Genomic DNA, 17,692 nt, shown 5'->3' on the forward strand with positions numbered 1-17,692 from the left:
CATTGGTGTACCGTGTGGACACTCAGAGCCGCTCTCTCCATCCGGTCAGTAACATTGGCGGTAATGCCTTCTTCGTGAATTATATCCGGTGTATCTCCGTCGACACCGAGTGTACCCGACACTTCGACCTGGCAGCATCTACTACACGGATTTGGGTTATATCAGAGAGTACTCCCATGATACAAAGGCCTGGGATGAGTGGCCACTACGTGTGGATAGAATAGGACTCTACGGTATGAGAAATGAACACAGACCATACCGTTTGGAGGATGTATTGGCCTCACACTGCAGACGGAAGTAGTTCAATGAATATTTCCTTGGGGTAATGCACGAATGGAGAAAGGAAGAAATATATGAGGAGGAATGAAGAACAAATTCATTCATCCTGGGGTATCCTAATCTTCTTGTTGTCCATACATTGCGTGCGTCTTGTATATTTTTCAGCTTAGTTTGTCATGAACATTAACAACGTTATTGGCTGCTTTTGGCTGCTTGTATGCGGTTTATGTATTATACTTAGTTTTTTGATTATCTTGTTGTGAATTTATCATATACTAGCTTCTAGATTTGCTGCCATATTGGGCAAAAACGAGGGCCAAAAGGCATAAATAACGCCGGAGATTTGCTACTAGATTTGCTACTAGATTTGCTGCCATATTGAAGAAAGACAGAAATAGAAGCTTCTCTAGATTTGATACTAATTTGGTGAAAAAGACGAGAGAGAGAAAGAGGGGAAAAAGTGCTCTTAAAAATGCCAATTTGGGCCGAGAGAGACAAAACCCAGCTCCTGCTCACGTGCAACCAAACGCTTCTCGTCTCGTCCCACGCGGTCCCTTTCTACCAGCCCCACGCGACGCGGCCCACATGACGCGGCCCCACGGACGACGCGGCGCAACACGTCGGCACGAACGTCCAAATAAACGGATTCCTTCCGTCTGAGCTCCTTCTGCGGGTTTCAGACATAGGCTTGGGGAAAACTGAGGAAAAACTAAGGGGCTGGGGAAAACTGAGTACAACTAACGACCCGAGGGCACGAAAATAGAAATCCCTTTATTCTTATCATATGCTTAGTAGTTATTGTTGTAGCATGAATTGTCTCAAATAGCTGAGAGTGCATAATGTGTCATTGAAAGAATCATGTTTTGTTTCCATCATACACAACATAATATTGTGGTATTCTCCTTTGATGCTTTATTGGGTTGACTTGGCACATGTTTACATCATGTTATGACTACAAACCAATCACCTAACATATATGATCATTTAGTTTTTGACTTGTAATATCACTTTATGGTTTGATTAATAATATTTTGTCGCTATGCATGATTATGGCCTTTATTTCTCTCTTAGTTGGTCGCTCACAGTCTTTTGCTAGCCTTCGCCTATACTGAGTATGAGCTCTACTCGTGCACCCAACCACCAAAAACCAAAGTGCCAATTGTGTCCACCATACATATCTATATGTGGTATTTCACCGCCACTCCAAAGTGAATTGCTTGTGTGCTACCTTTAAACCTTTAAACATTATTACCTGGTTTGTGTTTTGTTTTAGCTCATGAGGAAGTATTGAATGATTTATTGCCTTTTCATGACTTCATTCCGTGACTAGCATGAATAATGTGCTGGTCCTTAATATTGCAAAAAGAGCAAGGCAACCGGGTGCCCATCCCAAATAAAATATAAAATAAACAAATCATGCTCCGCACATTATGTACTGGAGAGATCCTAAATAATGGTGTGCATTAGAGAACTACATGGGAGCCGCTCTTGAGGTCACTATATGAAAGGATGATAGATTGTTTGATGCCATTCGTTGACATAGACATGCATATCTCTCAAAATATATTTCTTCAACACTCCTATTGCATTTAAAATAAGCTCTAGACATGAGTAATCTTGCTTCCCTCTGCGCAAGGTCTTTCTTCTACTTTTATGTTGAGTCTTCATCTTCTTCCTTTATGCACTAATTAATAAAGCATAGTTGTCATTCTGAGTATAATGTGCATAGTCCCAAAATTTCACTGTTCAAAAAATCGGCCGAGTAGACGATTAATCGCTCGATTAATCGCTACTCGTGAAGTGACCGTGTAGATTAGTGCGATTCGGCTGGGTTACTCGTGAGACACGATTAATCGCTCTGACAGACGATTAAACGGGATGGTCCGATTAAATGGTCCGGCCCAAATGTCAAAATAAGTCCATCCGCCCGACCCACCGCCTCCCGCACAATTCCCGTGGCGTGATTTAATGTGAGCGATTAACTCGACGCTTCCTTTCCTCTAGAAATACTGCTACGATTCCAATCGCCGCCGCCCCCATTGCTTGCCCCCAGCGGCGCATCTAGCAGGCCATCACCAGGGCAGACGTGCAGCAGCTTCTGCCTCTCCTCGTCGCCTTCACGTCGTCCAGGAACACAAGCCCGACACGCCCAATCGCTCTCCGTCAACCGTCGGGTTCCGGCGCCAGGACAGCAGGACCTGCTTTTCTACTCGACCGCCTGCTTCAAGAACATCTCCGCCCCCTTGAATCCAATACACGGTATCATGTCAGTCTTATTCTCCTCTCTTTCCCTGGTCAGCTATATTGGTTCAATCTCGAGAATCTTCCAATTCTCACGTACACGGCTGTGTGGTAGACCATCAGATTTTGATCCTTCTTGAAATAATTATGATGCTCATCTTATTTTTATCATTCTCGTGTATGTAATCTCCAATCCACGCAGCTATTATTCATAACCAAGATGCCATAGCTATTTTAATCGGAACCAAGAACCAGTACCGGATGGTATGATAATATTACTCGAGTCGTAGCTAGTTTCAGGACAAAGATGCAAGATGCTAGATAGTCTCAGATCCGTAGCTACTATTCACGACGTAGCTAGTATAATATGTGTGTAGTACAGAGCATGGTTCTTATTTGAAGTGTTGTACAGAGCATCGTGTTTTACGTTTAATATAATCTTTACAATACATGATGCCACCAATTTACCTTTTGTAGATGGCTGCTTCGTGCTAAAGAGTTGGCAAGTTCCCTTACCCTTGAGAGGAATTCATGATATGGGATGGGAGTTTGCAATGTTGTTTGATCCAGATGACTTGCAAAGCGTCAGATGCAAGTTGTGTGGAAAAGAGATGCCGGGAGGATGTGATGCAGCCTTGAATCTTGGGATCTAACAATCCCATTCCTATCTATTTTATTTTGCTTGTGAGAGAACTCTTTATTTTCTAGACATGGTTATATAATATGGACTGTTCGTGATGTTGCTGCTATATGTATCTTTGGACCTGGTTACTATGTAATAGTAATATGTACTTGCCGTATTGGTACTCTGTATTGATCTTCTAATTTGTTCAGCTACCATGCCGAGTGGATTAGTGGATTTGCATGTGTGGTCGATTGTCTAAGTTTGGTCAAACATTAAAGGTAATATTTCGAATATTGCTCTTATCAAGTACTGATGTTGTGCTCTTTTACAGGTTTTACTTGTTCAATATATCATATTTTAGTGCTCCGAACCTGCAATTTTGAAAAAACCTCGCCGATTAATAGTCGGCCGATTAAATCAGTTAATAGGCCGATTTCCGATTAATCCCAAAACTCAAGCCAACCGAGCAGTTAACGATTACCGATTTTTTGAACATTGCAAAATTTATTATTAATTGATTCATGATTATGCTATTGCTTGTTCTTAAATTACTTGTGTCTAATCACCCTTTGAACTTTAAAGGTATCCTAGCATTTATGTTTTGCTACTTCATAAAGGACAAGATGAGTACCACTTTGCTATGTTTTCTCTATGCTCATAAACAAATAGTTGCTTTCAGTGCACTATTATTCATGATCCTTTGTTTGAGTTACTTCTCATTTTATAACATAGTTGCTAAGTTCTATTGTTAGAATTATGTCTGTCATGCCTATGTTTAGAGTAATTTGATCCCAACACACAATGCTTTTACAATAACTTGATCACGATTGTGTTGGTTGCATGTCAGCTTAAAAATTATTTTTGTTATCACTTACCTACTCGAGGACGAGCATGAGTTAAGCTTGGGGATACTGATACGTTGCAAACATATCTATAATTTTTGATGCTCCATGCTTGTTTTCTTTACTCTTCGTTACACTTCTATACATTTTCCGGGATAATAATTTACATGGCCCCATTTTTGAGAAACTAGATGGGTGATGGCACCAAATTCATTAGCATACAATTTTCTTTGGACTTCAAGAAAAAAAAGCGATGTAGGTTTCCCTGTAAAGGTGGCTCGAGATTTTATATTAAACTCTCGGAGTAACAATAAATTATACTCTTCTTTCCTCTTCAAACGACCTACAAAAGAAATGTTGCCCTTTGTCCCCAACTCCACAAAGTGGTTGTCAAGCATAATATTTCGTATTAGAATTGAAAACAAATATATAAAGTATAGTAAATAAAGTAAATATGCAACAAGTAAAGTTAATTAAATGTAATATGAAAGGTAAACTAAATGCGATGCAAAAGTAAAGTGGTATGGTGTCATGTGTGTTCTCTTCAACTCTTTCTTCCATGTGTTGAAGATCTTTGTGTCCATCCTAGGACTTACTCTTTCGGGAATCCCTTAACCAACTAGCCCGGAAGGACTTGGCGGTCTCACTTTACAAATTTCTTGTTTGGTCAGTCTTAGTATTTTTTTCTTGTATTATAACCTTGATTTCAACCTTTTGTTAATGAAAACTATGTAGCATGAAAATAGTTTCCTGTTGTTTTCTCCACGCAAAAAGTGTAGTAAAAGTCTATTGCCCCCATTATGTTTATGAAAGCCTGTTTCTATCATTTGAATATGTCTTAGACTACTCATACTTGGAGTAACATACTCTTACCGTTGTAAAATAGTCTACATTTTAGCTTCAAAATTTATTCTAAAATACTCTACATTATAGCTTTTAGTCAACAATAACACGGAAAACAAAGTGGTTTTGCTCCCTTTAGACGTTGTTATTTTCAATGTAGCTTGAATTGGTTGCTCATATACTCCTATCTAAGTAGTACTAATAAATGTAACACTAGTTTATCTCATTTTCTCTAGAATGTAGACTAAATCAGAACGGAGGGAGTAGGTAGAATTGTTCATTAATATGTCTTAGACTACTCATTTTCTCTAGTATATCTAATTATTCATTAAACTAGAATTGTTCATTTATATGTCTTAGACTACTCATCTCGGGAGTAGGTAGTAAGCCGAGTAACATCACACACCTCAAGACGTTTTGGTGACAAGACATAACAATAAATGAAGAAAGAGAGTAAGGTAGTAACTAGCTATGTTACCATAAGATCTCACACCCCAAGACAATATGAGTCTACAACGTAATAAAAGACACGATGCATGAAACCACATATAAGTTGATATCCACTACGGAAGTAATAACATAAACTAGTAACATGTTACTAGTCTAAGTTACTCTCTACTATGACCAGACTTAGACTACTCATAGTGAGAGTAATATAGGTAGTAACATCATACACAAGATATTTTGGTGACATGGTATGACAATAAATGAAGAAAGAGGCTCTGGTAACTAACTATGTTACCATAACATCACATTTTCCAAGATAAGATGAGTCTACAACCTAGTAAATATGATATTGCATAATACCACACATATGTTACTACCCACTAGGCCACTATAGAGGTAGTAGCATGTTACTACTCTATGTTAGAGCATCTTCGGCCGCGTTCCTCAAAAAACGTCCGGCACGACGATTTGAGGCACGTTTGGAGACAACGCCGGACAAAAAGAGACTAAAAATCTGTACAAAAAGAGACCCTTCCTAGGCGCGTCCCTCAAACAGCGTCCGGATATATGCATTTTAATAGAGGGGACCACCACATATGGGAAAAGTATGTGAGAGAAAGTGTGAGAAAAGAGAATGACATGTAGGGACTAGGGGTTGCATGCAGACGCTGTTTTTGCGTCCGGCGTTCCCGGTAGCCGGACATAAAATGAGACCCTATTTAGTATTGGGGGACGCGACTGGAAAATGTTTTTCTCCATTTCTTATTCGCCGTCCCCCAAATGATGTTTGGGGACGCGACTGGAGATACTCTTACTTCTCACTATGAGTAGTCTCATGTGTGAGCGTGCACTTTTACATCGATCGTGATTCTCAAAAGAAATGCTCAACTATTACTTAGGAAAGTAGAGGATTCGACTACTATACTCTTGGCATGCACATCGTTGCGAGTGACATGTTTATTCAAGAGCCAGCTCCTTTCGTAAAATGCAAGCTGCCACGATTAAAAGATGAACCGGATGTTAGCACATTCTTCTATAGAAATAGAAATTATGTCATGGCACCATACAACATTATTAATGAATAATTCATGACCATGACTTTTTTTTTTGCGGACTTGCGTGTCAACTGAATAGATAGAAAGAGAGGGTACAGCTAGTTCCACACTGAAACTGTGCAGTTACAGGTCTGGGATCAATGGCGGGCCACCGACCATTGACTTTACTGCATAACAAAATCGTGTGGTTTCATGAGTGGCAACTGGTAAAATGAGCTTTATTTCCTTCCGAACACCTCGATGCTAATATGGTACGTCATTATTTGGCTAGCTGGATGTGAAGAATGTTTGGAATAAACGTACAAAGATTAATGTACACATAAATTATGCAAAATGTTTTAGGGCGCGCGGAGTCTATGTTTTCCATATTGTTTGTGTGCATATTTTAAGGGCCTGTTGCATTCAAAGGATTTTTGTGGGATTTCAAACCCTTTGGATAATTTCTAAGGAATTACCTAATTAGTAGTATTATGGATTTTATGATTTTCTCCCATGTGCTGCTTCCTGCTCAATTTCTTTTGAGGTTAATCTCTTGGAAGCTCATATGGCTATTGAGTTCCTATGTATTATCTGCAATCTTGTTTTTTTTCTTCTATGTTTTGTAAACCTGCGAATCAAAGAAAGGCCATAAACACTATGGAAACGGCGTTTCATAAGGTGTCCGCGAAATGCTTATAATCTGAAAAAGCTGAACATTCGTTATGTATACAGTAGTATAATAGTAATGGTAGTAATAATGAATTACCACAGAGTATATGGTACTAAAGGATTTGACTGCCTACAAACTAGTAACGGTGCGAATCGAACGGCAATTACATTATTTTTCATGACCTGTCCTCTCCCCTTCCTTCCTCCTTGAAGTACCGTAAGAATGCCCTTTTACTCTGGTATAAAATAAAACAGGGAAAGCAACTTTACTCTCTCTCTCTCTCTCTCCCCTCTCTGTCTCTCTCCCCGGGCAGCCCAAACAGCAGCTCGAGCCGCAATGGCGCCTCCCAGCGGCGATGCTTCTCCGGCTGGTCCCGCCGCACTGGACCTGGCCGTCGTGCACATTCTCGAAGCTTCCAGTCTCCCTCCGCTTCCCGAACGGTAACCAATATGCCCTCCTTGGTTCCGATTCCTCGATCAATTCCTTGTATCAAGGCTTTAGGCGAGGGGATCTTTTTGGGTTTCTTGATGCAGCGGCGGCAATGCGGCCCCAAGGAAGGATGAGTGCGAGAAGAATAAGGATAGGAAGGACAAGGGTGGGGCATCGAGGATCACCGGTTGGGGGCTTCGCGAGTACAGCAAGATAGGTCAGATGACGCGCCATGATTATAGGTCGCGTATATTTACTAATTAACGGGCGTGGTTCATCGTGCACATCTCGCTCGGCTGTTGGTGGAAACTGTTTCTGGAAGGAACCATTTCTGGATTTGATCTGTAGCTTGATGTTCTTCATAGAGGATGTTTGTGAGTGCGTCTTCAGTCTTGGTGAACAGTGCTTTTGCTCTGGCTATGCTGTATTAGGTTGGCAACTTCGTTGAGTTTCCAATGTGTTGAGGGATTTTCCATGCTAATATTTCTGTGCTTACCATCAATTAACTCCAATTTTAATTGTAGAGACTAGAGAGTCCAATTTAGGTTAGAAGGTGCAGGGGATGCCTGAGGGATTCACAACTTAGTTATAGGTGGGTTGGGGGCTCCCTGAGGATTTGGTCTGAAACTCGGGAAATTTATGTCAGATTTTCAGTAAAACATCGTTACTTAGCTTGATGCCATGTTGGCATATATAGCATGGTATGTTGGGTGATATAGGCAATGATTGTTACATATGATGTACAAGCATATCTCAGTGTTCACCGCTCATTACGGTTACTTTAGTTCACTCCAGTGATAGGTCAGAGGAAGTTGTGTTGATAGAAAGTTTGTGAGGTCATACATGTATGCTATATCCTTGTTCGGGATGCTCTCTGTCATCTTTTGTTGCAAGACGATGTATTTCTGTCATGAATGTAAAAAGTTGCTAACCTGGTACTGTGATTTAGTCAGAAACATACACCTGTGTACTTTGGTATAATGATTGTTTGGCTTGATTTTGCAGTTTGTGAAAAAGTTGAAGCCAAAGGAAGAACAACATACAATGAGGTATCCTCCAACCTATGTATACTTCACTGTTTGGCCATAATAAATCACTTTCTAGTGCCATGTTAATATTAATGGAGTCTTATCTCCTGTCATTGTGCTCTGGATTCCTTCGTATAACCTGTAATCGTTCAGCCAAGATGGAAATGAACTCCATACTGAGGCCATATAAGCTCAGGAGAGCTTTCCTGAGCTTATGAGGCGCAAAGAGCAAAATAGTAATCATCCTGCCATTTAAATACTGAAAGCCACAAAAGAAAGTACTTCCATTACATTGCTGTCATGGTATTTTTTGATGATACATAACACACCTTCCAAAGATTAATGTTTAAGAAGAGATTTTTTTTCTCCCCCCTTGGGCTTTCATCTACCTCAACAGCTACATCTATTACAGGTTGCAGATGAAATTTATTCTGAGCTGAAGTCCATGGAACATATCGGTCAAGGGGTTTGTTCCTCTTATTTTGTATTAATATGGACCTCTTTCTTCCCCTTTGAAAAAACTTTCGTGCTAAACGAGAATATGCTTGTCTTTATAGTTTGATGAGAAAAATATTAGGAGGAGAGTGTATGATGCTTTCAATGTTCTCATTGCACTTCGAGTTATTGCCAAAGAAAAAAAGGAGATAAAGTGGATGGGCCTTTCGAATTACAGAATCGAGAAGATGAAGAAGCTGGAGGTCAGTAGTTGTGCTTAATTTGCAGGTCAGATGAGCATTACCCTTTATGTGATTATGAATTAAGTGCTACCATATTCTGTTTCAAAGGAAGTTCGCAGAGAACTCATAAATAAGATTAGGAACAAGAAGAGACTCCTCCAGGAAATTGAAAAACAGGTAAAGTGTGTTGCAGTTATCCAGCAAGTTTTCTTTGGTTTTCTGTACTTGCCTGTTATGGCCTGAAGACTCTTTCTTATTCATTTGAAGTTTGATGACCTCCAACATATCAAGTCGCGTAATCAGACACTGCAGCGCTCAGCAGAGAATGCTAATGGCATCCGCCTTCCTTTCGTATTGGTCAAGGTATTTTTTTCCTTACTCTGCAACCATGGGAGAGTGCTTAACCCAATTACTGCAACTAAGCTGTAACATTTGGCTGTATTTTATTGCCCTTGTACGCTTGATTAATTTGGGTTGTCTCAGATGGCTTGTTTTAGATATTGATTTTGTTAATCAACCAGCATTCCCATGTTTATAACTTCCAAGCTAACATAGCAATGTGGATTACTTTAAGTACTAGTGAGTAGTGACTACTTTAGATAGTGTAGCATTCCTATGCCATGCTTGGAGTGTCTTTCAGTTAGATATGTAATGGCATTAAAATGCCGTCTTACAGAAAGAGACAAGCAAAAGAAATTTGTACAAGTGAAATTGATGTCATTTATCTTTAAACAGACATCTCTGAAAGCAACGGTGGAAATTGAGATTTCAGAAGACTCGAAGTTTGTCCGTTTCGAATTCAATGGGTATGTCCCTGTTAACTACTATTTTTTCATACTTCTCTCCAGATTAGCAGGTCTAGCTCCTAACCTAAAGTCTGCAACTCTGTTTTCAGTGCACCATTCACATTGCATGATGATCTCTCAATCCTTGAAGGGGTCAGGCGTAAGAAAGAACTGTCATGCACCTCTCATTAGAGATTCAAGAATCTGATAAATCAAGTGACATGTCAGAACTGGCACAGCCAGATTCTTTTGCACAGCTATGTATAGCTATATACTCTTATGAAAACTTGACCTAGTTTATAGGGCAATCTCTCAGGCTTGAGATTTTAACCTGCAATTTTGTCTCCTTTTTATGCCTAGCAGGTTATTAGGTCTACGGTAGATGATTCTTATATGTGCTGCTATGTGTAAACGTTGATAACGGCTTTGGTTCTGAAGCTTGCACACAGGCTGCGTTAATTATCCTGATATTCTTTTCCTTGTCAAGTCATTTATTTTTCTAGCAAGAGTTAATGTGTGAGTGATGCTGGGTGCTCATTTCAGCGTGGCTTCCATGATCAGTCTCATGAAGGCATGGCCATTGCTTCAACCTTCCCCTTTCTATTTAGGTAAATCAGTAGGAAGATTTTCATGTGTGCTTCCTCGAGACCTTGAGAGTCTCTTGATGTCATGTTGTTGTAGAAGTAGGGTGATGTTGTATCATCTTGAAGCATTAACACAGTGCCCATTCCCCAAAAAGGAGATGGAAAAGATTATCGCCATTCTGTACTTCCTTCTTCGATCTAGCTCACCAGACAATTATGGGAGCTGAAAGAAATGCCTTTTGTCAAGATGCATTACTTGGTAGGATGAAGTCCTGCATCCATGAAATATTTGGTACGTGAGCTTCATGAACTGTTTTTTGTATATATATGTGTGAGGGGCGAACGGATAAACAGTACTGCTCATATTATCTTTACTTTATTTATTTAAGTAGTCAACGATTTCATTGTCCTCTTTAACTTTATTTGATTAGCATGGATGATGATAGTTCCTTGGAACTTGGAAGTATTATCATATCGAAGTCGTTGACGAAGAAAGCTTCATCTGGTTTATATCAGTGTTGCAAGTGGTTCACGATTTCGGGTACTAATTGGACGCCGGAAGTATGTAAATCTTTTCAAGTGTGCACTCCGAGTGGCATCATATTCTGAGGTTAAATCTTTTGGTTCGCTAAAATTTTCATCTTTCTTGCTTTTTTGTTTTGGTCTGGTGGTCACTCTTGCAACGCAGAGTGCAAAGCTGGTACACGAGCCCCAAGCCATTTGACCAGGCGATGCTCCAGTTTTTGTGCGTGTTCTTATAGCCAGCGATAGCAACTTGCTCTGCTTTATGGAAGTTTTGTTACCGCTGAAAAAGATCGCTCTATCACTGTCCGAACACAAGCTTGCGCATGGCATTTCTTCGGGCCTATTGTTCTGCCTCAGTGAAACTTACTAAGGCAAGTGTCTCTGACGAGCTGGAGGACGGTGGCGATGGCGTGGATGCGGAGGCAGAGGTGGAGTGGCAGCAGCCGGAGGCAGAGGTGGCGACACCGGCGTCTACGCTGTACACGCCCGTCCCTAGGGGCAGACGCATGAAGACGGTGACGCCGCAATAATCCTAGACTTACGGGCTGCATGGCTTACGGAAACTCTACGGATGGACGTGGTTGGTTGAAATTTTATCCGGGGAACGGTTTGCACTTCCACTCATGTCTATAAGGCTGGTCATAGTGGTAAGTATTATGTAGTAGTATCATGCATATGATACTTGTATATGATACTATCTCTATAGTGGTTAGTATCATGAAGTAGTATCATAGTCATGCTATATTTATTGCTTTTTAGAATCTCAATGTAAATTTGTGCACAAGATTTGTTTGCCATTAACTTTTCTTGTGACATGCGCTATGATACAAGTATCTACCTATGTTACTCTAATCTCCTCTCTCCTCCTTAATTAGCTGTCACATCAGTATTTTTGTGGGATCAATGCACATGATACTAGCTATGATACTAACACTATGACTAGCCTAAGTAATTTCTGTAAAATCTGTCCGTACCTGTAGCATTACTCGTGACGCCCGTCCTCGGACCAGAGCTGACCTCCCTCTTCCTGCTGTTATCGTGTGTGTGTTACCGAGTCGTTGGGGCGCTTGGTATGAGGACGGCGTGTCCATGTATGAACCTTTTTCATTCTGATCTGGGCAGTGGCCCTTGTGTGTGTAAGACTTTTTTTTTGAAACAAGTGGCAAAAGATTTGTCACTATTCATTAATTAAGGGGAAAAGTTTAGACAAGACCAAGATCCACCAAGAAAAACAAAAGACAGGAAACTAAGGAATTACTCTCCCGTTAATACAAAGCTCAAACACTTCGCACCCGCGGCAACCCAAAGCTTCACTTTGGATTTGATGATGTTGAGGAGGGTGGTAGTTGGTGGACTTGTGGTTGAAAACTCTAGCATTCCGTTCCTTCCAAATGGTCCAACTAAGAAGCATGGTTAGGGAAGCCAACGCCTTACAGGTTGTCCGAAGCCTCATTCAACATCTTGGACCACCAACCCTCGAGGGAGAGATCGTCCGTCCACTCATGGATGTGAATGGAAGGTATGACAATCCAACTTTTCACCATTTCCCAAAAGCGCTTGGTGTAGCTGCAATGGGAAAAAAGATGGGCCGCCGTTTCTTGAGTTTGGTTGCAAAGCGGGCAACTCACAATTGGTTCTACCCCTCCTCGCAAGACGGTCCGCCGTCCAAATCCTATTATGGAGAGCCAACCAAACGAAGAACTTGATCTTCAGGGGGGCCCAAGCCTTCCACACAAGCCTAGTCATGTTGGTAGTCAAGACGCCGAAGAATTATGCTTTGTAGGCCGCGGCCGAGGAGTACTCTCCATTGTCGGTGGTGTTCCACGTGATTGTGTCTTCAAGAAGTTCATTGAGATGAATGCGTCGAAGAAGTGTCCATAGCCGGATGTACTCATGTAAATGTTGGATGGTGAGGTTTGTGTCCATCTTGATTTTTTTAACCCAAGCATGGCCCAACAACGCTTGGTTGACCTTCCATCTCTTTCTTGTAGAAGCTTCATAAATTAGAGGAGATATGTCTTTGGGCTTCGTGCTATTGAGCCAAGGTGAGTCAAAAAACTAGCAATCTTGCCATTCCCAATGGAGATAGTAGTTGAGGCATAGAAAAAGTGTCTCTGACGGGTCGCAACTCAACTGCAGCACTGTCAATGCTCATCCTGCCCGATAGTTTTTTTTTTTTGAAACGGAGGCAAAAGCTTTGCCTCATCTATTAATTAAGAAGAAGGTGCTCAGTTTTTAGGAACGAAAACCTACAACAATAGGGCCAAACCCACACCAAGAGCATACCCACAAGAGAACCAACTAGAACCGACAACCAAAAAGCACAACATCGCAAAAAAGACCCACTAAAAGGATATGACAACCCAAAACGATTCCATCACTTAAATAGTTTCTCAAACTTCTCTTGTTATGGCTCTCCTCCTTATCCTTCTGATAGATACCTTCTTAAGAGACTTCTCCACCTTCTTGATCATGTCCTCGCTTTACCTGCCAAGACGCAGGCAATTTCCCTGCCATATCCCTATCCAAATCTAATTTGCATCGATAAAATAAATCCAAATTCCGACGAGGGCTAGCCGCTTCCAAACTAGCGAGCAAACCACAAAGCTCCTTTGCAAAAAGAGCATCTGAGCTAGGAACCAGCACTGCTCCATGGTCCAAAGAGGCGAGGGATTGGCAAGGCTCCGACTACGATGGAGAGGGTGTTGTGGCCACCTCCATGGTCTCAAAAGAGCACAACGCCGACGGAAACGCCCCGGGAGAATCCCCACGCAACTCATGTAGCTCTTCGGTGATTTGCAACACCGGAGCCAAGAACTCGTCTATGTCCTCGCACTTAGAGTCATCCAACACAACAGGGGCGGCGACTGGCAAGGCTCCCGCTACGGTGGAGAGGATGCAGGCACAGGTGTCAACACTCCTGACTTAGCAACCACCTGTTCGCCGGACTCATGCGAGAGAGAGACAGGTGTGTCAGCAACATCACTCAACTCAAGGCCAATCGACTGAGCCGCAATCATGTCCATGCCCTAGCACTCAGAGGCAGCCGACTCGTGAGGGAGCGATGATGGGCCACGAGGAGAGAAACAACCGTGGAGGTGCTCTTCCTCAACCACCGACTTCTGCTCAGAGGAGTCAAGCGCGATCGAAGCCTGCGCTTTGGCGAGTCCCAAACCAACAGAAGGACATGCCTCAGTCGGCTCCACAGAAACACCAGCACACGCCATCAACAGCTTGAGAGCTGCCACCTCTTCACGAAGTGGGCGAGACGCCTCCTCGACACGGACATCAACTAGCTGAAGGAGCTCCATGCGCATCAAGGCAACCTGAGACTGAAAGAGAGAGTCCAGAGTGACGTTGATCTTGAACTGCTCGCAACTCGTTGGAGAGGGTCTTGGCGCCACCGCTGAGTGGTCCACGACCTCAACCCAACTCCGAGGCGGAGAAACCGATCCATACGACGGAGGATAAGCAAGAGGAGAACCGGGTTGGCGGCCCGCAAGATGTTACCTGGTAAGGCTGACGCCGCAAACCGAAGCAAGCTCAGGCCATCTCTGAACATCTCGTCAGTTGGAGCCTTCCCAATGATCATTTCAAGGAACACTCTCTGCAGAAAAGGCTCCCGTGGGAAGGTTCTCCTGCAGCATGAGTCTGGCCAGGCTGATCAGGTTGCCGGTACCCGTGTTCTTCCTCGATAGGCTTATCGGCCGTATAGCGGTGGACAGGATTGCTATCGAGCTCGGAAGCATCACCCCTAGTCCGTTTTGACCCAGATCAATTGATGTCAAATGGCTGCAGTTTGAAGAACTCCCAGTTCTTGGCGTTTCTGGCTATAAAACGGTTCTTCGCCAGCTCTAGGTACGAAGGACAAAACTTGCCAACTTCTGCAGGGACTGGATCCAAAGAACTCACTTATAGAAAGGCTTAACCCTTCCATCTTATTGCAACATTCTGCCTGTTATTATCCTGAACGTGGATGTGTTTGCACTTAGTGCAGGTGTGCCTAAACCTCAGGTAGCTGCAGTTAAGAGACGTCCCAAATGCCAATTGCTGACAAGCAATCTTTTGTGGATATTTAAAATGATAAAGAAAGAACCAGGCTGAAACAATCTACAATGCCCTGTATCTAAAACAAATACGGAGTAGTTTGTCCCTCTAGTATCACATTGATAAAGATTTGTAGTATCAGGCCTGCAGCAATACATCCTACATGAAGAAATATGTCCTTTCCAGGGTAATAATAGTCCTCTCCAGGGTCGTATTTTAGTAACAACTAAAATAGCCGTGAGAGATGCAAGACATCAATAAGAGAAAACATTTGTACTGATCATACTCTAGCTGAAGATATTTGTACACACCATACAACAGGTACATTTCAGTTTAAAGGTTTACAACACTGATGTGAACAAGTCAACAACAGGAATGTAAGATAAGAAAGCCAAATTTTGTCAAGGCTTCTAGTGCATAGCAAGCACATAAACACAGTAGACAGTACCAAAAGATATAAACAGCATGCTTGACATGGAGAAAACTCAGGAAGCTATTTAGTTCGGTCCATAATATATGCTGTCCAAAAAATTGGAAGACGTGACGAAAACAAAGCTGCTGAAAATTCGTGATGATGATTCTCCCAGAAACTAGGCAGCAGTAGCAGCAGGTTCAGCATTTGGAACATACCAACCACGGAGTATCTCGATCGCCTTCTTCCTCCTTGCCAGCCTGGACTTGCGATGGTCTCCAGTATTCCTGTGCATGGCACCAACCTTCACTGTCTTGTCGATGGCTTTGTATGCCTCGGAAATCAGTTTCTCTATTTCAATGATTTCTTCAGGTTGGGCGTCAGCCTTCTTCCTGAGCTTCTCAAGGGCTCTGAAAACCTATCAAATAGCAAAAACTTATGACATATGGTTTCAAATAAAAAAAGCTTAACTTATTAATTCCTGCATGAAGAATACGGAGTACTATTAAATGTTTGTACAGACAAAACAGTCCTCGTACCCATAACCAGTATTTTACATGCCCTCAGATTCACATAAATAACATGGAACAAGTACAATTTACATGAATGGGATATACTAAGGAAATTATATTTGGTGGCCTGTTACTTTTTCTCCCTTTTCGGCTGTTTCGTGGGCAACTGGGCAATAATACATGCGTAAATCCACCTGTGATATCCTATTGACCAGGTGCTTTTTACAACCTATTTCAGTCCATTTTAGCTTAACATTACATCAAAACCATCTAAACTGACAATAATATGTATTAGAATGCAAGAAATGTTTGTGGGCGAAATCTACACACATTGTACAGACTCCTAAACTCCAATAATTTGCAGCTTATAGGCTCCCCATACAAGTCGAAATGTGTTTATCTCCAGTAAACGATTCCCCATATTCACCGCAGAATGTCAATAGTCTCTAGTGGCAGAACTTTAAGCAACATGTGTTTATCCGAAAGAAACGATTCCCCATTTTCACCTCATGGTGCAAATAGTTTCAGTGCCAAAATCTTTAAACAGGGAGAAAGGGATGCACCCGCCATTAGGGCTTAGGCATTATTGTATACCTTCTTCATCCGGGTGCGCATCTCGGCCTTGCGGGCATGGTTGCGGATGCGGTGCGCGTCATTCTGGCGCTCCCTCTTCTTGACCGAGTCCGGCTGCCTTCCGGTCTTGGGCGGCTCGGCGCACACCACCTCAAGCCCCTCCTCCTCCACCTCCCCGTAGACGCCGAGGTCCCGAACCCACCTGGCCAAGGCATTGCCAGTCAATGACGGATAAACGGAAACTTTCTTGAGAAAACTCGAGCGGGAGAAGAGAGGTGCTGTACCGATGGGGAAGGCGGCGTAGGAGGTCGAAAGACGGGCCTGCGGGGCGAGGGCGCGGAGGGAGAGGGAGGCGGGCGCCCGGACGGGGGAAGGGAGGGAGGCGGAGAGGGAAGAGAGGGAGAGGAGCGGGGAGGTGGCGGTGGCCATGGCTGGAGACCAGGATGGAGTTCGAGCTGCTGCCCGTGTCCGTGCCTGTGTGTTATCTTATCCGGGGATGTAGATTGCTTCACCCGGCTGGTGGGACAACCCAGGCCCAGCACGGCACGACACTCACTTAAACGGGCCTGGTACGGCATGGCCCATGGAGGCCCGTATTTAGATGGGTGTTCTGAAAAGGGCACAGGTATGGCCCGGTCATTAAACGGGCCGGGTATGCTTAAAAATTAAAATGGGCTGGACCGTGTAGGCATTTCAACTGTTTTTCCGCGAAATGGAAAAAATCAAGAAAATATAGAAAAAGCTAAATGGGCTGTGTTATGCCGGCACAAGGCGAGCTCTAGATCGCGGCCCAGGCACGACATGTTTAGGCGCTTGCCGAGGTGGGCCCGTGATAGGCCAGGCAACCGTGGCAAACAACCTAAGGAGTTTGGAGGCGGAAATTATATCTCCGCAAACTCCACACCATGACGAGTTCCGAGTTATGACTTATGAGACTGTTTATACAACTTGGTTTTGTTTATGAACACTGGGATGGCGTTTCGGCGTTAGCAATCTAGCACGTCAATGTTGTTGGCATGCATGATGATGCCAAAGAGCATTTTTAATGGAAAATTCAAAATATTTCTTTTCTCAAACCATGGACCCAAATGGATGATTCGTCTTCACCTTGGTTTTGTCTCGATAAGATTGAACTACAT

The 17,692-nt window shown here is 42.7% G+C and overlaps 1 protein-coding gene and 1 pseudogene across 1 annotated transcript; one reads left to right on the forward strand and one right to left on the reverse strand.

The window, feature by feature from the left end:
* The first annotated feature begins 7,317 nt into the window (after positions 1-7,317).
* On the forward strand, positions 7,318-10,261 carry LOC124659447 (transcription factor-like protein DPB). Its single transcript, XM_047197318.1, has 9 exons — positions 7,318-7,421; positions 7,515-7,627; positions 8,416-8,459; positions 8,851-8,904; positions 8,996-9,136; positions 9,224-9,292; positions 9,383-9,478; positions 9,851-9,921; positions 10,011-10,261. Exons 1-9 carry the CDS (start codon positions 7,318-7,320, stop codon positions 10,090-10,092), a joined length of 774 nt encoding a protein of 257 aa, XP_047053274.1. The 3' UTR covers positions 10,093-10,261.
* A 5,053-nt stretch (positions 10,262-15,314) lies between these two features.
* On the reverse strand, positions 15,315-17,029 carry LOC124663496 (annotated as a pseudogene).
* Between the last annotated feature and the right edge of the window lie 663 nt (positions 17,030-17,692).

This window comes from Lolium rigidum, chromosome 6 (genome assembly GCF_022539505.1).
Source record: "Lolium rigidum isolate FL_2022 chromosome 6, APGP_CSIRO_Lrig_0.1, whole genome shotgun sequence".
Taxonomy (NCBI): domain Eukaryota; kingdom Viridiplantae; phylum Streptophyta; class Magnoliopsida; order Poales; family Poaceae; genus Lolium; species Lolium rigidum.

What these genes read in the sequence shown, in the direction of transcription:
- LOC124659447 (XM_047197318.1), top strand. Translation starts at nt 7,318, where the DNA reads ATGGCGCCTCCCAGCGGCGATGCTTCTCCGGCTGGTCCCGCCGCACTG. An exon ending in GAAGAACAACATACAATGAG is followed by an intron (nt 8,460 to 8,850) that starts GTATCCTCCAAC and finishes CATCTATTACAG; the next exon opens with GTTGCAGATGAAATTTATTC. An exon ending in TCCAGGAAATTGAAAAACAG is followed by an intron (nt 9,293 to 9,382) that starts GTAAAGTGTGTT and finishes ATTCATTTGAAG; the next exon opens with TTTGATGACCTCCAACATAT.